At 38.0% G+C, this 26,559-nt stretch overlaps 1 protein-coding gene across 3 annotated transcripts in view; it reads right to left on the bottom strand.

The window, feature by feature from the left end:
- The window catches only part of SEC24A (SEC24 homolog A, COPII component), a 55,254-nt gene that overhangs the window by 16,478 nt on the left and 12,217 nt on the right, over window positions 1–26,559 (bottom strand). For 2 of the 3 annotated variants that reach the window (XM_088133760.1, XM_007421879.4), the window contains exons 2-11: window positions 25,011–25,517; window positions 23,941–24,111; window positions 23,467–23,544; window positions 14,107–14,255; window positions 11,021–11,193; window positions 8,790–8,892; window positions 6,972–7,098; window positions 6,596–6,705; window positions 4,603–4,715; window positions 2,125–2,243 (exon numbers count right to left, since the gene is read on the bottom strand). In XM_088133760.1, coding sequence (XP_087989886.1) covers window positions 2,125–2,243; window positions 4,603–4,715; window positions 6,596–6,705; window positions 6,972–7,098; window positions 8,790–8,892; window positions 11,021–11,193; window positions 14,107–14,255; window positions 23,467–23,544; window positions 23,941–24,111; window positions 25,011–25,497 — 1,630 coding nt within the window. In that variant the 5' untranslated portion in view covers window positions 25,498–25,517. The remainder of the gene's footprint in view (window positions 1–2,124; window positions 2,244–4,602; window positions 4,716–6,595; window positions 6,706–6,971; window positions 7,099–8,789; window positions 8,893–11,020; window positions 11,194–14,106; window positions 14,256–23,466; window positions 23,545–23,940; window positions 24,112–25,010; window positions 25,518–26,559) is intronic. The other variant, XM_007421880.4, reaches the window with a different exon arrangement.

Here is a 26,559-nt window from a genome sequence, read left to right as displayed (position 1 = left end):
GAAAAAATGAGATTCATATAATGTACTGAACGTTTTGGTGAGCACTGTGCCTTGCATCTGCTTGGACAACATTGATGACCAGATTAGGAAGTCATCCAAGCAGGGGATTATGTGAAATCCAGGATTTCTTGTTTTGTTGGGGAATTTGGAGGAAGAATTTACTTGAGTTATTCAATTCAGCTACATAAACCAACTTGCTGGTTCTTCTTGTAGCTATTTGAAGTCTAGAGGTATTTTCAAGAGAGATTTATTTTCATGATGGAAGGTCAAGCCAAAAAGAAACTTCCATTAAAAGGACAAGGAGAAGCATCATGAACATATACACAGGCAGTGAACAGAAGTTACTTAAACTAATTTTTATCTAAAATAAAATAGCTAAGGAAATTTCCCACTCTAAGGAGTCTTATTTTTTGAGTAAAACCTCTAAGCAAATATGTTCAAATCACATTGTTCCAGTCAAGGTTCATCAGGAGGACTTATGAAGTCTTATGAAGCTGTATTTAGGCTCTAAGCTGTATTAAGGGCCTTGAGAGAGAATGGAAAAACTGACCTATATTATAAGACATCAGACAATTCCCCACAAATACTTAATTGTAGGCAGTATCCTAAGCATTTTAATGCATTTTTAAAATATTAAACTATGGCTGACCAGTAGTTTAAAAGCTTAATAAACAGTATTAGTATCATGTGCTATGTATCTTGATTTCCATTATATTTAGTACTGCAAACTGTTCATTATTTTTTGTATATTTGTTCATACTATTATCAAGTATGTTTAGTGAATGAAGTAGCTAAATAAATAAGCATCATGACTGAAGATTTATAGCATTTTCTTGAGAACAAGTTTTCTGGGAAGTTGCTGAAAGATAACTATCATTAACTATAGGCCTTCCTTTAAGGAAGGAAGGAAATTAAACCAAAAGCTTAGCTTACCACTTTTGAGAATAATTCAAGCTGCTGAGCCCATGGAAACATGTTATTAATCAGAGTTACAGAAAACTGAAAGGATTAAATCTTTTAAAATTATTAAATCAATTAAAATTATGGAATCTAGTACTACAAGACTATGGTGATGGCCACCTATTATTAAAAGAGATTAGAATTATTCATAGTGGTGGCTACTATTCATGATGGCACTGAATTACCTCTATCAGTACTCTTAAAATCAATTTCCAGAGGCCATGTGTTTCGGGCTTTCCACATAAATCTGGATGGCCACTGTGGGAACAGAATGGTATATCGGATAGGTCTTCGCTTTGATGCAACATGGCTATTCTTTCTGTCCTAAATTTGGATCTTACTCTTGTGATTAATCATATGGAGAGCAGGTAAGGAGTAGAAGGTGCCAAAAATCCTACTTATAACCTTACACAGGCTAAAAGCTGGATGTGAAGAAAAGGCTACTGAGGAAAGGCACCTTTTAAATTCCCCTCAACCCAAAGTAGATATATCTAAGATGGCAAAACCTCTACATTACCCCAAATGCAAACAGCTACTGTCCTGAGAGATCTTCTACAAACTACAACAAAAATATTATTTGTTTCCTGGACCTACAGCCAGAAAGTTATGTGAAATTGAAGAAACCTTGAGAGTTGTGTGAAGTGCTTTGCTTCTTTGACATTTCCTATAATGGAAGTAGAGAAGACAGAATGCGTAATAGAAGTGAGCTAAGAGGCAGCCCTAAAACTTCCGCAGCAAATGAGACAACTATGATTGGGCTATTCCTCAGATAGCTACACTCTGTGTATGAAAGAAAATCTGCAATGAAAAATTAAAAATCCTAGTTTCATTCTAAACCCAAAATTGGAAACAGCAAAGAGACCCTGCTTTTCTTGAAGACAGACACACAAATGATTATTTGAGGCATATCCTACCCAGAAGGAATGTACTGCTAGCCATGTCTTTGACTAGAAGATACATTTGCTCTTTTTCCTTGCTTGCTCTCCTGGCTTATGACTGAGAATCATCTTTAATAGCAAAGCACCAAGGCTTGTTATTTAACAGGGTTTTTTTCCTACTTTTAAAGGAGAAAATTTGTGGGATTAATGTTCCAATTTAGGAGTGTATGACAGAAGTCATAAAGCATACTTCATCAATTTAGTATTAGAGATTATTTCTTCTTACCTTCAATATCTGAAATGATTAACATTTGAGGCTGTGAGAGACCTTCCTGGAGGCTATAGAAATGGATTGTGCTGTCAAATGTTATGAAGCCTATTTTTGTTCTAGTATTCCCTGGGAGTCTGAAAATGAAGCACAGAAACTTAGCACCAGGCATTAAATACATAAAGTGTGCACATTTAAGTCGAACAGATATATTTTCATAAAATAACACTTCATGTAATATGTTAAATAACTTAATGTAGGTAAATATATTATTCTTCCATAAACAGCTATCAAGCTCACATTCAGATTGGTTCATTGTTAAATTTTCAAAGCACTGGAGTAGAACTTTATGGTGACAATAGGATGACAAAAAATAGAAAGTCACAGAATGTTCCTTTTTAAGAAAAAAAAAATTGACCAAGGAGAGACATTCTGGAATGGAGAGAAATTACTTTACATTCATTACAGGAGAAGACATTTTATATGTTTCTTACAAATATTGCAAAATACAGAGGTCCCTAAGCAAATTGTCCTTTCAGAGTATATACACACATTCCTTACAGAATATACTTCAGCTTAACACTTTGAAAGCTAGTATGAGAATACAAGCAGCCAAAGTTCTTCAATTGTTTTTAAAAGAAACATTACTATAAAATATCTTTGCAAATATTCTGTAGTATAAAGATAGAGCGGTATAAAGATAGAGCTACAGAACAAGTCTTTCAGCAATTCACATAAATTTGATGCCTACATTTTCATAATAGCTATATACAAGATAAATATTATCAGCATGGAGCTTCAAATTGCATTACACAGAAACTGCGATTTATCTGAAGCTGATGCAATGGACTTTGCATGCACCAGATGGAATTTTCTGCATCATGTCTTCACTGAATACACTGAGTCATCATTCACTGTCTTCATTGGAAAAAAAATAAATACATGAAATTTTAGAGACACTAACTGCTTGCACCTCCTTTAGCAGCACTAATTTCAACTAAAACATTTTCTCTACCTGTAGATCAATCCTGCACATCAACTTGTGTTTTTGCCTATTCGTTTTCACAGAATTTCTTCACCTCATTGGTATTTTTGGTTTTCTTGCATTAACCGTTTGCTTCAAGTCATGCCACAACATTTCAATTGGATTAATATCAGAGCTTTGACAAGGCCATGCCAAAATATGAAATTTCTGCTTCGGCCATTCAGTTATAGATTTAAACGACTGTTTAGGATCATTGTTTGTACTACATCACCAACATTTGTTTAGGCTTTAGCTCATGGAAGAATACTTAATATTATCCTGTAGAATTTGCTGATGTGGGCCAGAATCCATTATTTGCTCAATGACTGTGAGCCATCTGGGTCCTAAGGCTACAAAGCATCACCAAACCATGATACTGCCACCTCCATGGTTCTTGGTCAGGATGGTATTCTTTTTTTTAGAAAATAGTTTTCTTTTTTTTTCAAAGATAACATTTTTCACTAATGCAAAAAGTTCCACTTTTGTTATACTTGTTCAAAGAACCTTGTTTCAGTGGTCCACTGAATCATCCAAGTAGTCTTTGGCATACTTGAGATGGGTAGCAATGTGCTTTCTGTACAGCAATGGTTTCATTCTTGGTATCCTCCCATACACACTGTTCTTGTTCACACTTTTCCTTATGGCAGACTTATGGAACTAACATCAGACAATAAAAGAGTGGCATGCAATGTTCTGCCATTACCCTGGGATTCTTTCTGACAGCCCCCCCCCCAACCTTTGAGTATTGTATGCCTTGCTTTTAGGGTGACTTTTGTTGGATGACTACTCCTAGAAAGACTATCAGTGCTGCATTTTATCCACATGTACACTAGCTTCCTGACAAGGACACCAAAATCTTTGGCAATGGTTTTATTGCATTTTCCAGCTTCATAAGCAACAACAGTCTTTTTTCTGGTATTCACAGACAGCACTTATGACTGGGGCACAATTCACATGCACAGACCTGGGCCATGAACAGCAGACTTCAGTGGTCACAATCAGTATGTGTTTTGGGTTTATCTTTTTTAACAATGGAGGAACACATCTGGTTGTCATCTTCTTGACTGAAATTTCTGATTCAACATCTCAAGAGGACTGATTATCCTAGGACTTCATATACTTTTTCACACAAAGACATTGAAAGTTGGCTCAGTGATCAACACACTTTTTGGGTGTTACCTGTTTAACCAGAATCTCTTTATTAAAAGATGAAGCTCAGATCACATTGTGAGTCATACTACTTGGATTACAGGTAGTTCTAAAAGGTTTACAAACTTTCATCATTGCAAATTTGTGTTAATTTATGTTATCTGTGTACTGATGTCATCATGTGAATGATCTGAACTCCTGTGCCATCCTATTTTTCAATTCAGTGAACATTCCTTAATTACAGACACCCCCTCCTCAAATATGTTACTGTAACTATAACTTTAGAGGGACATTGATACACTGAAAAGATGCAAAGGACTCACAGATCTAGATTGTCCAACAAAGTCTTGCAGACAGTGTCTAAGTATCCTGTTTCTATTGCATTATGAGACACATCAAATACAAAGAGGTACACAGGAGGCTGAGGTGGGCGTAGCTGAAAAAAATGAGACACAATTATGATCATTTAAATGTCAATCCAAGACCAGTGACTGCTTTTAGTTGGCTGTAAGGTAGTCTGCAATTTTTAATACCGTAAATATAATGCACTTATATTGTAATCCATTTATTGATTAATCTCTATTGTGAAGATGAGAAGTTTTCATTTTAGCAAGATTATTCAGCTCTTTCTGTTTTGTAACTCTTGTTACAAAATGGAAGAAAAGTCATAGTGTACCCCACAATTTTTTTTAAAAATAGCAAATGGTAGCATGGTGGATTCAGAGACTTAGAAGACTGAGGATCGCTATGAGACAGGGATATATTTATTGTAAAGCTGCAATATATTAAGGCCAACATTTCTTTCAAATCTGGGACATCTTTTGGACTTAACCTTTTTTCTGGGGCTAACACTGAGGTTTATTAAAAAGGATAAACAAACAGAATCAATTTTTCAAATTCTGCAAAAATCTTCACTTTTAAAGCATAAGAGATCATGATAAGCGCTTTACAGATGTCACCCAAACATTTCTTACTGGCAAGATCTGGCTCAAGCACATTTCATTTTTTCCTATAACATCCTGTTTTTTCTCCAGAATGGACCAAGGTATTCTGAATGGTTTGTGTATCACCTGAAACTGGAAGTGGTTTGTGAAGAATCAGACATGGTGTGGTCCAAATCCGGAACTTCTGGAAGTATACAAAATTCCAGAATACATAGATCAGCCTGTACCAGAGAAAAACCAGAACATTCTGGGAAAAAGCAATGTTCTGGAGCCAGATTGGGATGTTTCACGCATCTTTTCCATTTTAAATAAAGTATGTCTAGCAAACATCTACATTCCAACTGTGACCTGTAAGTGTAATTGGTTATATTCAACCGAGCTACCAAAGCTCTTATTTATATTTCTAAATAAAACATATATTTAACAGCCAGGATTCAACAGCTGCATGCGTTGTTTTGCTTGTTCGTGTTCAGATAGGCATGCAGAAAAAGCTGCTCTTGAAACTGAGAGACGTTTCAGAGCAGAATTCAGTATGATGTGAAAGGTTGCAGTAAAAAAGAATAGTAACTTCTCTCTCTACTGTGAGAGCCAGTGTGGCATAGAGGTTAAGGTGGTGGATTAGGAGCACAAAGACCTAGATTTTGGTCCTCCTTAGACACGGAAGCCAGTCAGGTGACTTTGGGCCAGCCATCCTCTCTCTAAGAGGCCCTGATACCCTGAAGGAAGGCAATGACAAATCACTTTCACAGTGTTGTCAGAGAAACTGCATGAACCTGTCCATGAAGTTTCCAGGAATCAAGACTGACTCAAAGGTGCTTCTCCACTGCAAGATAAACTTTTGCTTGGTGCAATGTAAGATCAATAACTTTTCCTAGAGTAGTATAGCTATATAAGCATCAACAAATAAGGGAAAATGAGATAACTAAACTTGTGGAACAAGACCCAGAGTTTTGCATGATTTGTTCTATAAGCAAGGGCACACTGCTTGACTTTTACTTTCTCATAATCTTCATAGTATCTGAAAGGGTGCTTTTGAAATTTTGGAAGCTTAAGAGCAGTTTTTAACACAGAAGGGAGCTGCTCTTAATAGTAAATAAAGAGCTTGAGGATCCAACCAATTACTTGAAAGCTCTAAGATATGGCAAAGTTTTCTGACCTCTGGGATAAATTATATCCAGTCACTTTGTCTCAACTGAAGTACTATTGTCTAGTATTTCTATAACAGCTACACAAGAATGAATAAAAGTCAAATAAAAGAAGAAAAATGCTGAGATACAGTAGTTCTGCACAAGTTGTATTTATTATGACTACAGAATGCGTAAGATGGGGCGGGGGGAGAGAATGAGAGAGAGAAAGGGGAACAAAATCTCACCATGTATTCAGAAGGAGCCATAAACTCAATGGTGGCATTTTGAACTTCAGGTCTTTTATGAGGCTCTCCATAAACTCTTGTCACAGGATTATACATAAATTCTTCAGGAACTGTAGGATGAAAAATGCCCTTTATAAACCAGCATAACTCTAAAGTTTACAGTATTTTATATAACATTTCTCAGCCTAGTAGTCTTTTAAGGAAATATTTAATCCCATATGTTCTATTACCCCGAAGCGGCTAGAGATTGATCTCATAATTATATCATACTGGAATCAAGCAGCTTGTATGTATGTATACATACACACATTCTTAAAAACTTCTTAATAAGAAGTCAACTGATGTTTTATTGGATTTAAACTCAAAGAAAACTCACCATCGTTTACTCTGTAGCACAAGTTGCATTTCCATCTCCTTTGATCAAGGAAGCTGACAAAAGGATTGATATATGTTCTACAGCTACGACATCTCACAATTGTACTGGAGGTTACCACAGGCAATTGCTGAAAAGAGGAATGCTTAAGCCACTTGTTTAAGAATACATTTGTCATCAAGTGTAATTTTGGTTCCTTCTTTTGACTTAGGACTGAATAAATACAATGGTAATGATAATAAAAATAAAGATCAGCCTTGTCATGTATGTTTGCAACAGCAATTCTGATTTCAATCTAGTACTTTTTCTATGAGCTTCTAAATTAAGAGATGGCTTTAAGGCCAGTCATGTGCCAGTGGAAGACATGGCTTTGCAGTTTTCATACTTGCAGACAACACTGAAATATTCATCTAATGATGAAGGCAGTCAGCTCTTATTTTGAAAGCAGGAAGGGAAAACTGAATGTTTAATACATCCTATAACATATTACCCATAAATGCTAATTAGACTTGGACACTTAACATATTTAGCAACATATGCTTATCCAGGTGAGGACAACCTATATAAAATGTTGTATGTCATATTCAAGCATGCATTTATGTCATGCTGGGGGTCCATTTCACCCCCATCACATTGACCTGTCCCACCCGGCAGAGTGGGCATGTTATGGACCCTGTCGGCGAGAGAATGTTGGCCAGTGGGGCCCAGGAGGAGAGCCTTTTCTGCCATTGCCCCCACCCTCTGGAATATTCTCCCCCAGAAGTGTGGCTGGTCCTTCCCTCCCAGCTTTCCAGAAAGAACTGAAGACCTGGTTCTGCCAGTTTGCGTAGGGCAAGAAGAGTTTTAACCAACCCTGGAGGTGGCTGGTGCCCTGATGACATTCCCCAAACCTTATAATTTTTAGTTACCATCAGTTATCTTGGAAGATACTTAATATTTATCTAGGATAATTTATTGAATTGTTATATTGTATTTTTAATTAATATTTATCTTTTCTGTAAACTGCCCAGAGTCATTTTTTAACGAGATGGGAGGTGACGAATTTGATATATAAATAAACATAAATAAATAAATTAAAAGGAAATACAATATAAGGAGACAAGCTAGAGTATCTGTTTAATTTGTAACAACTGACGCCCCATTTCCCACAAGGTAATTCCCTAGCCTAGTAACTCTTTATTATTTGCAAACAGCAACCATCACAGCAGATTAAAATCAGGGAAAGACAGATATTGTAGGTCCTCCCATTTTGATTAAATATTATCTTTTGAAATGCCTGACAAGATAAACATAAACACTTTGAAAGCTGTAGCACCATCAGTCAATGTTTATTTCAATCACTGTAAAGTTTCATCACTCTTCAAGCCCTGCACATACATAGATACATATAGATAGATAAAAGATATTTAAAGTATGCTGCTGCAACTGGACTCTGAAATGGCAGGTTTCACAAAATTCCACTTTTGGTAAAGTTGGCTCATCTGAATTTCTTCTAATTCTCAATTCTTCCTCTTCCTGACAGGACTTAATTCCTTATAATTGTTTGAATCAAATATCCAAATTTGTAATTGATACCAAAATCAATAAACTAAAATTCCTAAAATTTAGAGATCCATCCAAACACAATTAATCCTAGATTTGGAATTTTTATTTGTAGAAACTGCTGCAGCCAGAGTTTGCTAATTTGGCCATCACAACCGATTACATAAATCAAACAGAATTCATGGAATTAACCTCTGAGAGAATTATGGAGAATACATGCATGCAGAACTCTGTTATCATCTAGAACAGTGTTTTTCAAACTTGGCAACTCTGACATACCGATAAATCTTTGAAAGGATGAAGCAGGAGCCCCAAAGGAAGTTTGGCTTTATTCAGTAAGGCTTGAGTCTGAGGAATGTTAGTCAAGGTACACCGGAACAACCTATATGGAAGACCAAAGTTTAAAGAAGTACCAGTTACATGCATCAACCATTCCTGATCTCCACAGTCAGTTACTACTTTTTTCTCTCTTAATTTTGAAGAAAGGGGACCACCCTATATCTTATGCAGCATTCAGTTTAAGAACAAAAATAACCCATAACCAGTAACAAATGCAAAATTTTAAATGAAGTTTGTGGCACTGCATGACAGTGCTACAGTGATATATTAATTTGTAAAGTAAGTTGATACCCTACACAAACTACAAAGGGAACATTAGAAAGTAATACTACTCTTTGAAAACACACTTCTGGATCAATCTTTTATTTATGCTATTTATTCACCACCAGAATCCAAAATGGCTGTTTGTATACTGTTGGATTTCTTATATCTACAGGAAGGCTTTGATCTAACAGAATATTTCTGAAGCTAGAGTACAGGTCCATATATAATTTGAATATTCAAATAACAAAAAGCAAAAGCAAAAGCAAAAACATGAGAGAGGTCAAGTTGGGGACTAAGGATGAAGGGATGGAGAAAATGGCAAAGCTGACCTCACTTTTTCACTGCTTTGAGCCAGGATATTTTCTCATTGAGAAAAAAAAATGAATCCAATGCATATCTCTCATCAAGCCTTCCTAAATTGCTAACCAAGCATTAGATTCTGTTCATAAAAACTTAATCTAAGGGACAATTTATGAATTAGATTCATACATAAGATCATGTTTATAACAAGCATACATATATGACTAATTTCTATAATATCTGTGTTGATGGTTATAGTCACATGGATGGGCCATCCATAAATCTGTAGATAAAGATGCTTACAGTTTTTGCAATTTGGAGGGAGGACACAGTTTATTCAATATATAGTTTTTTTGTTTTAAAAGAACAGTTACTATTAAATCAAGCATCAAAACAAGATTCCTTATATGACCATAAAAATCCACTTTACTGAAGGATTTTAACCTTCAAATGTTTAAATATATGTTTACATTTCTCAAAACTTAAAGATGCATTAGCGACATACTCACATATGGAAAAAGGGCAGATAATCTTTATTTTTTACCTAATATTTATTTTACTTCCCATTATAACAAACCAACAAAACCCTAGGACAGCCCAGTGAGTAAATTAATAAAATATTAATTTTGATTCAATCAATTAATTCAGTTCCAAGCTTGTGGTGTTGAGCGGGATATTCCCTGTAGTTGTAAGGCCACAATTTTGATGTGCCCAGATCAAGTACAAAGCTGTTGCCCCCTTGTTGGTATTGCAACTATTACCGTTTCTACCTCTTTGGGCTATGAAGTTGCTGTGAAGCTCTGCCTTGTGCAACTGACATTTCCCCAGAGCATACCCACCCAGCTGAAAAATACTATTGCACTGTAGACTGTCACTGCAGCGTAGCAGGATAATATACAAATTTAAACCTCAACGTAACTATCACATCAAACTTTACCTATCTGAAAATTGTTCACAAAAGCCCACAGGTGGTACAAATGATTAGCATACCCCATCCCAACAGAGTCAAATAAAGTCTATGTGGTTTGCTATCTCTTCTGTTCACCAATGAACTTGTAAGACTGATAGATAGCAACCTGTTTCTTTAGGGTCTCTCCCTGCTCTCATACTTGAAAAGAGAGATTATGCCATTTTTCTAATTTTTACTTTAGCCTATAAGGCTCAAATTTAAGTTCAGCTGTTAGTTTATCATTTTAATTCCTGCAACCTCCTTACAGGAAGTATACTAGATACAACCATTTGGAATATATAGAGAGAGAACCATCTGAGCCTTTTTTTCCTCCTTTACATAGGATTAGCTGGAAACCAGTGAGAGCAAATTTGATTTTTATTCGCCAATGATAAATTTTTTTATCAAGAGTTGTATTTTTATCAAGAGTTGTGGAGACATATAAGTATTGATATAGATATATAAACATAACTAAAAACCAATGCTACTGATATTTGCTCGTTGATGAACCAAAATTACTTTCTCAGTCTAAGAAGATGCTTTTGTGAAATACACCAGAAACAATATGACACTTTAAAAACCCAGAAAGACACAAGGGAGAACCTTCAAAATACATGAAGATATTTATTCTTTTAAAAGCAGTATTAATTAACCTTACTCGGGATTGCAGTTGAGCTTCTGAATATCTTCATGCAAATTGGGAACGGGTGCCTGCAAGGGGGTTGCAGGAAGAATATTTCTATCTTGAAGAAGGTTGACAGGTCTTAATCCTTCAGGCTGAAGACTTAGTCCACCCATAGATGCAGCTAAGGTATTTGCTCCCAAGCCAGGCTACCAAAAACAGAATTTCAAATTTAACCTGTATGAAAGACATTTAAATCCATGCATAGACACCAAGGAGGATGGTGGGGTTAACACTAGTTGTAAATACATAACTGTTCATAAAGCACTTATACTAGTTCATGTATTTTATTATAAACTAGTTCACCATCCTATCAGCACCCAAAACCTATCTAGATATAAAAGTCCATATTTATCTTTTTTTAATGTATTTCAGTAATATCAGTTACGTTTGCAAGCATACATAGGAAAACTTCCTCATTTTATCTGAATAATAACTTAAGAAGTAGGTTGTGTGGAGTTCAAAATTATCCACTGACCTAAAATTATCCATTGATAATTCCAGTCCAAGTCCAACATCTTAAATACTGTAGTATACTAGCTCTAAATTAAAAGTAAATTATATTGAATTATGCAATCCTATTATGTAAACAACACTGATTATTAAACAAACTGAAGGAAATAATGAAAGCCAATGTTTGGATGAAGTGCTTTTTTTTTCAATTTCATAATGAAATTCTTAACTAAGGAGAGTGTTGCAAGAGGGATGGGATAATTTTGAAATATGTTTAAGAATCATATGAAGAGGAAAATCTAGCCAACTATAAATGTACATATCTATAAAGCATAGACTTGAGTGAGAGGATGGAGTTCACCTGAGAGGGAACATATTACACCTAATCCTTAACTCAAACTGGAGGCATATCCCCCCTTACACTATGTCTGCAACAGCAGAAAATATTTAGTAACATTTTTTTTTTTTTACTGCTGAGCTAGTCTTACTCATCAGCTTAGCTGGTTTTAACACAAGTTTTCTACCTAGAATTTAAAAAAAAGACAGGAAGGACAGAAATATAACAGATAAACTTTTAATACAACATGGGGAAATAAAAACAGTTCTTTTTCACATACAGCTATTAAATACACTCTTTCTTTTTGTAAACCAGCCAGTTTTAATCTAGTTGTAACTAGGATCCGATTAGTTACAGAATCATAGACTGGGAGGGAGGTCATGCAGGCAAACAGGTCCAACCCCTTATTGTAGAGAGGAATCCAAATCAGAATATCCCTGATGGCTGTCTAGCCTCTACTTGAGCACATCTAATGAAGGGGAATCCACCAATTCTGGATAATTGGTTCCAGTGTCAAATTATTGTTACTGTTAGGAAGTTTTTTCAAACATTCAATCTGAACCTGCCTTTCCATAACTTAAATACATTATACTATGGTTCAAGAAGCATACCACAAATATGTTCCTTCTAGAGGACTACAGCTCTATCTAGAGTAAGCATCACCTCAAATGCCAGGGTCTAGTTTGTTTGGGTTATTTTAACCAACAGCATCTTCTTCTTGTCTGGATTAATTTATTTGTTCTCTCTGTTATTCAGCCCATTATCAAGATTAAAGAAGATTCAAGGATACTGATTCAGACTCATTCCAAATAAACAGGTATTCCCTGACTACATTTCTGTGACTCTCAAACTTCAGTCATCCCTCTTCATCCTACTGTTCCCAACTGAGTGAAATACCTACATTCCTCTTGTTAGAGAAGACAGACAAAATAGCAGCACCTCTGCATTTTGTTACTTTTCAGCATTTTGCCATGTTTACTGACCAGCTGATAGAATGAGTCTTTTTGCTTCCTTTTATTTTGAAAGGAAAAACCTTTCTGATCTTTAGTTTTCCTGACATCATCTCTATAGTTTACGTGGTCATTTTCTCCTAATGTTTCTGCTATTCCTACTTCCTCAGCCAAGTCTGCCTCAAGTCTCAAGCAGTTCTTACCAGTTCTGCACATACTGTCAGGTAGACTATGACCATCCATCCAATAATTTGACAGAAACTACAGAAGAAATTATAACAGTGGTAGTGAGGATATATTTGGATATATGGATGAATGAAGGGACTTTTCCTTTAATCCATGCTCTTAGAACGATATCCTTAGGAGGTTCATCTCTGGGGTGAAAAGTATTCCCCATTCCTACTCTACACTAAAGCAAAGGCAAATCAAATGCTGGATAGAAACATCCTTTCTCATGATGGAGGCCACTGAAATGAAAAATCCATTCAGTCTATTTTCATTCACATTCCTTAAATGTGATCTTTCCCTCCACGTTATGTTTAATTACTTAGTGTGCTCTTTTATTCAACTAGACAGAATGCCTGTATCTTCAGAAATCTTACCTTTAGGCTGGTGAAGTTGGAATTGTATGGACACAGCATAAAGCCAATCATTTTCCATAATACAACCTGACTTTAGGGAAGCTGCAATATATGTTTATATATTTTGATTTGCACAACCATTCAGTAAGAACTCTAGTCCATTCTTCACCTTTAAATTATTCCTCAGGAACCATTTATTTAAGCCTTTTAACATCTTGTTCATATGCCATTATTATGTGACATGTTGCAAAAGCAGACTTCCACTTATACAATTTAAATGTCTTTCCCCTCTTCTCTCTATCCACATATTCCCCAAATCTGCTCCCAACCCGAAGATAAATGGTACATATATTGGCTAGTAGGAAAAGGGCAACTGACAGCCAATACTATCCATTCCACAATCAAAAAAAATTCCTGGGATACAATTCTATATATCCATCCAATGCATTCCCTTCAGTCTTGTCTACTTAAGAGGAAATGCAAATTTACCAAGCAGGAACTTCTATGTTTCACTGAAGCACTGAAAACAAGCAGATTTACAACTGATTTTTTAATTTTTTAAAATTTAGATCTACCACATTTTAGAAATTTAGATCTACTTCAAAACACATTTTATCAATATCAGCTCTAATATTGGAAACATTTGAGCTCTTTAACTATGGAAGAACAACTTCTACAATGTCAACAAAGCCTTTATGGAAACCTAGAAATAACCTTTTAGTAAAATAAGGAAGGATTTACCTGAGGGAATTGTTGAGGTCCTCCTGGATATTGCATTCTTGGTCCTCCAGGTAGAGAGGCATTTTGGTAGCCTGGGGGCAAGCTGGGATAAGTACTCCCAACATGTTTGTTCACTTTCATATTTTGAGGAGCAGGAGTATGTGGGGTTGCTGAAAGAATAAATGCACTGAATGGTAAACAACCTTAATATTCTAAACTTAAAAGTTATACAGCATCGTTTATACAGACAAAGCTTCACATCATGACAGATAAAAAAAATAAAAAGCCGTTTGTTATTTAAATCACATTTTAAAACTTAAATGGTTTCTAAAAAAAAAAGTATCACTCAAACTATAATCACAAACATAACTTATAATTCCCTCCACCCTGCAATAATGCCTCCTTTCATATTGCTAATGGGGGGGGAGGTAAATTAACAGGTGTCAGGTAACCAAAGTTTATCTGCAGTGCAGGTTGGAGATGGTGTGCAAGGGTATGTGGCGCAAGTCGGGAAGGGTGCATGAGAGGTGCCACACGTGTTGGGGAGTATGCATGAGGGTGTGGTGCGGGTTGGGGAGGGTATGCAGGGATGCATGAGTGGCTGGTGCAGGTGCAGAGGGGCTGGGGAGGCTGTGTGGGTTGGGGAGACTTACCCCAGTGACTTGCAATCTCCCCTGCCAGCTTCCCCATTGACTTTCTGGGGAAGCTAGCAGGGAAGGTTGCAAATGGCAATCACGTGATCATGGGGTGCTTGGCAACTAGTCTTAAGTGCAAGTGAGTTGCCAAATACCCAGATCGCAATCATGTGACCACACAGGGGGTGCTGGGATGGCCACAACTTCGTGGGCCCGTCGTAAGTCTTCTTTTTCAGCACCACTGTAACTTCGAGCAGTTGCTGAACGAATGGTCATAAGTCGAGGACTACCTGTACATGCACTCAGCAATATTAAACCAACACTGGTACTGGATGCCATCGTTAAGATTATCTGTTCTCAAATACAATAGTTTGATAATAGTCTACCTGCACTCTTTCAGTGCCATCACTGGTGACTATCATTTCAGAGTTATCTAAACATAATGTTCCACTGAAGACTTAGTATATTACTCATAACTGAAAAAAAGAAACTATCACACAAAAACAGGAACTGATAACTGTAATGAAAACTAGATTACAGCAACAAGCAATTTTTTTAAAAAAATTATTCAATTAACTTTCCTTTTCGTGTGATTACAGATAGACACTTGAAGGACATACAGGTATTCCTCACTTACCAACAGTAATTGGGACCAGGAGCTCCGTTATTAAGTGACACAGTTGTAAGACACAACATGACATAACTGTGTTGACTTACAAGAGCAGTTCCAGCAGCCCCAGTTGCTGTCATTAGGCAAATCTTATGTGGTTGCAGTGTCCCACGGTCATGTGATCGCCATTTGTGACCTCTTGCAAGCTTCCCCATTGACTTTGCTTGTCAGAAGCTGGCAATGAAGGTTGCAACTGGTGTTCATGTGATCATGGGACACTGCGATGCTGTAATGCGAGCTGGCCGCCGAGCGCCCAAATCATGATCACACTGAAACACATTAACACACCATCTGGAGGACTAAATCGAAAACTACTCTATTTTAATGGCAACTTGGGAACAACTTCATGAATAGATGGAACTATCAGGGCCAAGCACTATTCCCAGTTACTTCTCTGGCAATATTCTCAATAGCAGCCAGATGGATCCTTAATTTGGGATTTCAAATATGAGAGACAATTTTTTTTGCTTCACCTGTATTTTTATGGTCAAAGTCTGTTTCTGAAGTAATCCAGCCAATGCTCAAATCTGCAGATTTGCTAGCATTATTTCTTTCTGTGTATGTATTAGCTTTCTTTTGTATGGTGTTCTGGCAGTCTTGGCACTGTTTTTAATCTTGGAGTGCTGATAACATGGTTTCAAAGTTTCATAAAGATTCTAAGTAGGATCACAGAGTGCTCAAGCATGCAGTTCACCAGTAGGCAGAAAAATGGTGGGTAGGAAAAGACAAAACAAATTTAACCATGCATTAAAAACAGACTTCTTAGGTAACTTGGACTAAGGGGTGACTACTGCATATGTTTAGGAAGAGTAAGGCAAACTGGGTCCAATATTCACAAAGCCAAAGGAAAGTTGAAGAACTACAGCGCATTCGGAAAGTATTCAGACCCCCTTCACTTTTTTCAATTTTGTTATGTTGCAGCCTGATACTACAATTGTTCAAATTCATTTTTTTTCCTCATTAATCTACACTCAGTACCCCATAATGACAAAGTGAAAACAGAATTTTAGAAATGTCTACAAATGTATTAAAAAGAAAAAACTGAAATATCACATGTACTTAAGTATTCAGACCCTTTACTCAGTACTTCATTGAAGCACCTTTGGCAGCAATTATAGCCTCGAGTCTTTTTTAGTATGACATGACAAGCTTTGCACACCTGGATTGGGGGATTTTCTGCCATTCTTCTTTACAAATCCTCTCAAGCTCAATCAGGTTGGATGGGGACCGTCAGTGGACAGCCATTTTCAGGTCTCTCCAGAGTTGTTCAATAGTCAGGGCTCTGGCTGGGCCACTCTAGGACATTCACAGAGTTGTCCCTAAGCCACTCCTGTGCTGTCTTGGCTGTGTGCTTAGGACTGCTATCATGTTGGAAGGTGAACCTTCGGCCCAATCTGAGGTCCAGAGCGCTGTGGAACAGGTTTTCATTGAGGATATCGCTGTACTTTGCTCCATTCAGCTTTCCCTCAACCCTGACTAGTCACCCAGTCCCTGCTGCTGAAAAACACCCCCACAGCATGATGCTGCCACCACCATGCTTCACTGTTGGGCAGGTGATGAGCTGTGCCTGGTTTCTTCCAGATACCTTTAGAATTGAGGCCAAACAGTTCAATCTTGGTTTCATCAGACCAGAGAATCTTGTTCCTCACAGTCTGAGAGTCCTTCAGGTACTTTTTTGCAAACTCCGAGCAGGCTTTCATGTGTTTTACACTGAGGAGAGGCTTCTGTCTAGCCACTCTGCCAGAAAGCCCAGATCAGTGGAGGGCTGCAGTGATGGTTGTCCTTCTGGAACTTTGTCCCATCTCCACACAGGATCTCTGGAGCTCAGTCAGAGTGATCATTGGGTTCTTGGTCACCTCTCTTACTAAGGCTCTTCTCCCCCGATTGCTCAGTTTGGCCAGGCAACCAGCTCTTGGAAGAGTCCTGGTTGTGCCAAACCTCTTCCATTTGAGAATTATGGAGGCCGCTGTGCTCTTGGGAACCTTCAGTACAGCAGAAATTTTTTTGTAGCCTTCCCCAGATCTGTGCCTTGCAATAATCCTGTCTCTGAGCTCTGCAGGCAGTTCCTTTGACCTCATGGCTTTTGCTGTGGTACAGTATGCGTTGTCAGCTGTGAGGCCTTCTATAGAGAGGTGTGTTCCAAATCATGCCCAATCAATTTAATTTACCACAGGTGGATTCCAATCAAGGTGTAGAAACAGCTCAGCAACAATAAAGAGAAATGGGAGGCATCTGAGCTAAATTTCAAGTGTTGTTGCAAAGGGTCTGAATACTTACGTCAATGTGATATTTCAGTTTTTCCTTTTTAATAAATTTACAGACATTTCTAAAATTCTGTTTTCACTTTGTCATTATGGGGTACTGAGTGTAGATTAATGAGGAAAAAAATGAATTTGAACAATTGTAGTATCAGGCTGCAACATAACAAAATTGAAAAAAGAGGGTCTGAATACTTTCCGAATGCGCTGTATGTCCTGCAGTGTCGTGGAAACTCATAACTTGAACTTGGGGCCAGAAAATGGAATGAAAATAAAATCAGCAGCTAATACAACTGCAAACCACATGAATCCAAATTTCCGTACCAGCAATGGCTGGCTGTGGCATTCCATCAATGCCATGGAACTATCAACAAATGAATCTTTTGTGAAGCTTTGAACACCCTGAGGAAAAAATGTATATAAAACCATTCAGTACGAATGTTTTATACAGTCTCAAATTTACAATAAGGACAACACTGGTTTGTGCTGCATCTCTGTTCCAGATAACACCCAGATATTCAAGCATGAAAAAATGTCGTTAAAGAAGATCAGCAAGGAGAGATTTTGTCCAAACACAAATGGATTGCACAAATTGTTGTAATAGGCATGTCATGTTGTCCAAGACTGCTGGAAGAATCATTACAGTGGTACCTCTAGTTAAGAACGCTCCTCCTTACAAATTTTTCAAGATACAACCAGCTCCGGCCCCAAAAATTTACCTCTACTTGCGAACTCCGCCTCTACTTACGAACTGGATCCGCGGCCATTTGCCCTGCTGCCACGCGGTCGCGGCTTCCTGTGGGCAAGATCGCGGTAGCAAGGAGACGTTCGGTGAGGCTTGTGGTGTGTTTTGTGGCGTTTGGAAGGTTTTTGTGGCGTTTGGAAGGTTTTTGAGGTTTAAAAATAAAATGCATATGTTTCAGAACTATTTAGCCATATTTACATTGAACCTTATGGGGAAATTTGCCTCGTGGTGCGACCAAATTCGGAGGGCGGAACGGGTTAACCGTATTTACATTGAACCTTATGGGAAACTTTACCTCGACTTGAGAGCAACTCGAGTTGCAACCAGAGTCACGGAATGGATTAAGTTCGTAACTAGAGGTACCACTGTATAATCCACAGAGGACATGACTTACATCTTCACTTTTTCCAGACCTGCTCTTCAGCCATTCTGTCCCCAAAGCTTGAGTGTATCAGAATGAGGTGCTGAAAATATCCCTTAAGCACACTGAAAGGTTTCCTAACTCTTGACAATTAATCCAGCCATCCATCAGAAAAAATACCAAGCACAAAAGATGGAAATTTTAAGTGCACTTTATTGCCCCCCAAACTACCTTAATCATCTAGCCTGTGAACCAACGGATCATTCTTGCAACCAAAGACTGTACAGAAAGAGTTTGGGAGGAAATGAGGGTTGCGCTAGTGGATGAATTAGATAAAAAAAGACGTAAGATGTCAACATACCCTAAAAATCTGAAAAATTACAATAATCAATCTTCAGATTTGCTGCAACTTAAAAAACATTAAAAAAAATCAAACATTGGCAAAAGGCTGGAAAAACCTGCTTAACAACACTGAAGTGGACCAGCAGCTTGAGAGTTGTAGAAGTCAGTTACTTCTACAAAACCATTTAAAACTCTGACAAACTGGAAGCAATCCAAGAACAATGTCTTGCAAATGCCACAGAAGGAGAAGACAACCAGATAATGACAGTGAAATAACAGCAGAAACTATGGCTTGTGACAAGGTAGCACATAAAATGTAAATTCAACTAAAACATAACTATGAGATGTACTGAATGCAACATGAACTATTGAAAAGCTGTTTTTTCTCATGTATTATATATAAGTAAAGTTGGTTTTACTTTTGTTTATTGTGTTCAGAAAGGCAAGATTTCATTTGAGTTTAATGAAGATTCAGATTTACAGCACCCCCCACCAACCAAGGTCTGTTAAACAAAGGTGATCCATTCAATAAATATGTTTGCTGATGATATTTTTAAAACATGCCAAACAGTGACTTGGTGAAAATCATTTAAATATTTGACCTCAGAGATCACTGAAGTAGAAACCCAACTTCTCCTCATATTGAAAAGGCGCTTTTACATTTGGAGTAATTCACTCAAAATTAAGAAACAATTCGATAACTGGAAAATCAGGAAAGCTTGCCTATCTTTTTCAGATTCTAAATAAGGAGAAAGATACAAATGAAGACTGAATACACCATCCATTCAATATTTAATGTTTGCTGTGCTGACTTAAGGTGAAATTGCTTATAAAAGAATATGTGCTTCTTTCTTAAAATAATTCATTTTATTATAAATTGAAGAAAGCTAGATAGAACATGATTTGTAAAATTTAGAAGCCAAAAACATCTTCCAAACATGCACAATTAATTGAACTGGAGCTAGTTTGATTCCTAATATCACAAGTATTTATCTGCTTGCTTGGTTCTAAGAGCATTTTGTTTTTAAAGTAAAATTACCTAGAAAAATTCTGTCTTATTCTGCTTGATACTTACCTTCCAAAAATGAAAAATTACTAATCTACATCTCTGATTAGTAATGCCCATTCATATACTGAAGAAAAACTATTCAAATCTTATCAAACAAGAAGAATGCACTTTTACTAGAAATGAGGATTATAGAATTTTTTAAACTAGTAAGTCATAATTTAAAGAATTAAACCCCCTCCCCCCAATTAGTCATTTAAATCGAATCTACCAAGCATCATACATATCTAGCAATTATTGTAAGGTATAATTTTTACAGATGCAGGAAGTATGTTGGATTCGACTGGTCCACCGCTGACGACTGATGGACCCAATGGGGTTCCAAGGGCTGCTGGGGACTATACCCAAGGATCTGGTGCATGGTCCAGCAGAGGCCCTGGCTGCCACCTGGAATAGGAAGGTGGCCAAGGCCTTGGACAAGATCGCACCCGTGTGACCTCTCGACTCATCAAATCCAATACTCCCCGTGGTTTACGGAGGAGTTGAGGGTTCTGAAAAGGATTAAGAGATGTCCAGAGCGCCGCTGGAGGAAAACAAGGACTGAATCTGACCAAACACAGGCTAGAGCCACTATTCAGGCCTACCCTGTGGCGGTAAGAGCAGAGAAATGTCATTATTTCTCCGCTCTTATTGCATCCACAGAATGCTGCCCAGCGGCCCTGTTTAAGATTGCCCGATCTCTTCTGGGAAAGGTGGGCCCAGTAACCCACCTACAGGGCCACGCAGAAGAGTTTTCTGGGCATCTGGAGGATAAAATCACTCGCATCCAGTCCCAGTTGGATACCAAGCACGTGGCATGGCCTGTGGAGATGCCTGGGGTACATACTTACCTTGTTATCTGGGAACAGTTGATCCTGTTGGACCTGAGGAAGTGGACAGGGTCTTCTGGGCTGTAAATGCCACCACCTGTCAATTAGATCCATGCCCCTCCTGGCTGGTTAATGCAGCTTGGGAGGTGATGTGTGGGGGGTCCATGCAATGGTGAATTCATCCTTGAGAGAGGGAGCGTTTCCAGCGGCCTTTAAAGAGGTGCTGGTGCACCCCCTCCCCAAGAAACCATCGCTGGATCCCACCATACTGGACAATTTTCATCCAGTCTCCCACCCCCCACTATTTAGGGAAGGTGGTTGAGAAAGTGGTGGCATTGCAGCTCCAGAGGATCCTGGATGAAACGGATTATCTGAACCCTCTTCAGTCAAGTTTCAGGCCCAAATATGGGAAGGAAACAGCATTGGTCGCACTTTTGCATGATCTCTGGTGGGAACAGGATGGGGGTAGTACATCTATCCTTGCTCTTCTTGACCTCTCAGCAGCTTTTGATACCACTGATCATGGTATCCTTTTGGGTTGGCTCAGGGAGTTGGGCGTGGATGGCATAGTCTTGTGCTGATTCACTTCCTTCCTCCAGGGCTGGTCCCAATCGGTGTTGATAGGGAGCGAGAGGTCCAGCCCGCAGCCCCTCCTCTGTGGGGTGCCGCAAGGTTTGGTACTTTCCCTGCTCCTTTTTAACATCTACATGAAACCACTGGGTGAGATCATCCGCCACCATGGGATGAGGTATCATCAATATACAGACGATATCCAATTATACATCTCCATCCAAGGTGATTTGAGTAATGCTGTGACTACCCTTTCGCGGTGCCTGGAGGCTGTGGGGATCTGGATGGGGAACAACAGGCTTCAGCTGAACACTGGTAAGATGGAGTGGCTGTGGGATGAGGGCTCCTCTGTATCCGGAAGTTTACCATCTTTGGTTCTGGATGGGGTGGCACTACCCCAGACAGACCTGGTGCATAATCTGGGAGTCCTCCTGGACTCACAACTCCTGCTCAAAGAGCAGGTGGTAGTCGTGCCCAGGAGGACCTTTGCTCAACTACATGTTGTGCGCCAGTTGCGCCTTTTCCTGGATTGGGAGGCCCCCCAGTCAGTCACTCAAGCCCTAATCATCTCCCGTATAGATTACTGCAATGTGCTCTACATGGGGCTACCCTTGAAGAGTATCCAGAAGCTAAAGCTGGTTCAAAATGCAGCCACGCGGGCAATTTTGGGTGCCTGAAAGATGGCACATGTTACACCTTTGCTGTGCGAGCTGCATTGGGGGCGTTTGCTTCCAGGTCCATTCGAGGTGTTGGTTATCACCTTTAAAGCCCTACATGGCATGGGACCGGGTTACCTGAGAGAATGTCTCATCCCCATTATATTGACCCATCCCACTGGGTCAAGGAGAGAGAGTATGCTGCAGACCCCGTCAACGAAAGAATGTTGACTGGCGGGGCCCAGAAGGAGAGTCTTCTCTGCCGTGGCCCCCACCCTATGGAATACCCTCCCCCGAGAGGTGAAGCAGGCCCCTACTCTCTTGACTTTCTGGAAAGCAGTCAAGACCTGGCTCTGCCAACTTGCATGGGGCGAGAAAAGGGATAACCAACCCTGGGGGTGGCTAGCACCTTGAAGATGCTCCCATATTTTAATATCTTTTCTACCAACAGTACCTTGGAAGATATTATTATTTATGTATATATTTGGTTTTATTGTATTTTATACTATTTTTACTGTATTTTAATAGTTGTTTTTATTGTAAACCACCCAAAGTCACTTCTTCGTGAGATGGGCGGTGTCCAAATTTGAAATATAAATAAATCAGTATAAATTTGATTAAAATATAACCTGCATGACAATAGTTAAATCAAGTACTTTTTGAACTAACCATTCTGCAAGACATTTGGTTTGTATTTCACTCCCAGTGCTTGTTTTATAAGAACACAACTAAGGATGAATCATGTAGGAGGAACAATTTTAATTTAACACTAAACAGACATACATTTATAATTAATAGTCAACCACACCAAAGAAAAATGTTTTAGGTCCAATGTTCCTAATGGATAAATTTCAAAAATGTTTTGCTTTGTTGACAGCAACCTAGCAATTTCATTATATTAATCAATTATACTTGCCACTTTGTCTTGAGGTTTCATCTTAAACAAATTGCTTACATCCTATTTAAACAGACCCTTGAGATCTTGATTAAAATCAGGCTTCATAGAGCTGCTCAGTAAAGTATTATAATATTGCTAAATATCTGTTAAATTACTACAAGTGTCCATATCACTTTTAAGGCATTGAGTTGTATATAATGTATAAATATATGTTCAGTTTTCAGTTCCAGAAAGTATATTTCCTCTACACTAAAATAGTGTATATTTGTGTCGTGTAACTGTTTCAAACCAGTATATGAGCAGATACAATAGAAACAATTCTCTATTTATTTTACTTTTGAACAATGGAAATGGAAGAAAGAATATCTTACCCAGGAAACCACCTCCTTCTATTGCATCGTAATTGTTCTGGACTGATAATCCATCATTAGCAGTGCATGTAGCATCACCTACAAAGAAAATAATCTGTTAGAAGTACATAAATGTTGATTACAGCTTATATCATAATGTGGTTTGTAAATCATGATTTATGGCTTAGCATATGTAAATAAGCCCATTATGGCTTATCCAATAAGCCATGATTAAAATAAATCACGGCTTAGCAGACTGTATGAACACAGCCCTTCCTTATGAATGGAGTTAAAAAAAACTTGGTCCACAAAAATTTATCCTATACCATTCATTTAAATCTTTTGAGGGTGTTAGTAGACTTCTTTTTCTTCTAAATAAAGTACCACCACTGGAGTGCATCAGTAATCACATTCAATTAGTTTTGATTTTACATAATTCAGCTAGTTTCTAACTTGCTGAAAGCAATTTCCTTTAATAACCCCATTAATGCTTACCTTCTTGCATACTTGCTGAGTTCTGTACAGCTTGGGATGCAGTGCTTGCTAGGGGAGGAGCTAATGGGGGAGCAGAGGGATGTGTATAGACTGGATTTCCAACTGCAGAAGGTCCTAAAGGAGGTTGAACTGGCAAATAATTTAACTGATTAGCTGGCAGTGGAACAGTACCTACAAGAACAAGCAGAACTTAAATCCAACACAATCTCTCAGTAATGTTCTTTTGGTACAGAAACTGTTTTTTTCTTAGTTAGCATGATATGTGAACCATCCCTTACAGTTTAGTACTAGGTGCAAACCAGGCCACTATTGCATGTTCAAAAAACTACAGTGAAGTAATCTAAGCTTAATGTTATACATGAGCAAAATCACAGATCTTACCCAATGCAATTATCCCATGAGAAGCTGCTGATCTATTTCTTCCCTGGAAAATAGAAAAGCAATCCCAACCTGGCCATACAGCCCATCTATATATTTTATCCTACCATGCCACACAGTTCTATTATAAACTGCTTAGCCACAAGAACTATCAAATAAATGAAAATTCACTAAATAACAAAATCAGTCTCTAGCTAGTGACTCACAGTCAACAGCGAGAAAATTTATTGTTGCTAATGAGAATAAAACAAGATGATTATTAATTAGGGGTTTAAATCTTATTTGTTTAGCTATAATCTGTCTAGCCTATAGGAGTAAGGAACCTGCAATCCTCCAGATATAATATTCCTTATCATTGGCTATACTGGTTGATGCTGCTGGAAATTGTAGCTGAATTACAACTTGTAGCACTGTCACCCATTTGAGAGGGTTACCAGTTTTCCAGCCTTGACATGAAAGAATATATATTTAGGCTGGGGAATCCCTCTGGAACAGATTTGTGGTAATCCTAGAAGTTGCAGAGGAGAAGGAGACTAAGGGAATCCCATTATTTTAGGAGAAGCCCACTTATACAATCCTGTTTAACCCATTATTCATAAGCATGTCAAGAATACCTGGGATGAATAATGCTTAGGATTTCTCCCTACCTGGAATACAGTAATACAGTCTTAGAATTGCTTCTTTTTTCTTACCTTGCCTTGTATAGGTGTTTTGAACTGGAGGACCACCAGCAGAAGAAACATAATGAAAGTTTGTGGGCAAATTTGTATTCCCTGATGGCAACAAAGGTGAAGTTGTTGTATGAGCAAAATGATTTGGTTGAGATCTTACAGCTGGTTGAGTCAAAGGATTCTGCGCATATTGCCAGTTTGAATTTGCTGAGAGATTACTTCCAGAATAAAAACTACCATCAGAAGTTGATATAGCAGCTGTTGATATAGCAGCTGAGTTCTGCAATGAAGAAGGCATTTGGGCAACAGGTCTTGGCTGTGATGCTGTCAGAGAAGATCCCACTGGGGTTCTATTAAGAGTTTGACCAGATGAAACATTCCAAGATGTACCATGGCTATACTGTCCAGAGGATACAAGAAGAGGATTCTTTGTTGTAATTTGCTGAGTATACATGCTTGGGACCAAAGAATTATGTCCCTGTCCATCTGATAAGTGTGATGAATTCATCAATGAACCTGGCACAGGACCTGGAGGAAGACATTTTCAATTAATAAATAATGAGATACAGATTCTTGTTGCTGAGAAATCCTAGGATATTTCAGTAACTGAAATAAAGCAAATGAGGCCAACAACTAACTTTATTTGACTTTACATACTGCCAAATTACTCGGAAATCCCACAGCTTTATTATTAACTATAATTCCATAATAAAAGCTCAAGATATTTAAGATGTGTAAGTGAATCTCCCAACTCCACTGTACCTTTCATACTCCACCTTTCATAGTAAGAGAAACCTTAGCAATGGCTTGGGACAAGTAGTAGGGAAGTGCTGCAGAAGTCAAGAAATATTCCAAATCAAACACAGCCACCCATGAATACCATCAACACTAGCATTACGGTAAATTATGTAATTTAAAAAGTATGCATTTTTGTCAATAGGATAACCATTACTTGAAAGTAGAGCAGAACAATATCTGTCAATAGTAGGGAAGACTGGAGGCTTGATGATGATCACTATGTTACAAGACTTCAGGGAAGGGACTGACTGAAAGTAACACATCAGCCATCTTCTTTGTCATGCCCGATTAAGCATATTTTCCAACAATATTTCCTGTTATTTTATTACAGTCACAGGGATTCTGTATTTGATCAGAAGAGTAACAAAAAGGGATTGTTTAACCCCTTTAACCCCAATAAAAAGTAACAAAAAATAAGAATCTTTTCCTCCAAAAGAGGACACCTTTTTCCCAGGGGGAAAAAATATTGCTATGGAAGGTGAGGCTAGCAGGATGGGAAAGTATAGGGGTCACTTTCCCACATACACCTGGTCTGATCACATCCACATTCAATGCAAGCTGCACTGAAAAAAAACCTCCTATATCATTCCTTATTTGTCACAAGTTATAAAAACTCAACCAGGTGAGTACCACAATCAAGTCCATTTGTTTCAGCCATATGTATTTAATTTTCAATAACATACTACTACTTAAACGTTAACATTCTAAAGGACTATCTTCAGCTTGATCTCTTACTCTGTCCTAATACTTTTAGATTTTTTGATCTGATTTT

Source organism: Python bivittatus, unplaced genomic scaffold (genome assembly GCF_059951505.1).
Source record: "Python bivittatus isolate LINGU-HERP-01145 unplaced genomic scaffold, Pbiv_v1 ctg000080_np1212, whole genome shotgun sequence".
In the NCBI taxonomy this organism is placed as follows: domain Eukaryota; kingdom Metazoa; phylum Chordata; class Lepidosauria; order Squamata; family Pythonidae; genus Python; species Python bivittatus.
The sequence above is the reverse complement of the archived record's forward strand: the minus strand, read 5'-3'. Positions and strand labels throughout refer to the sequence as shown.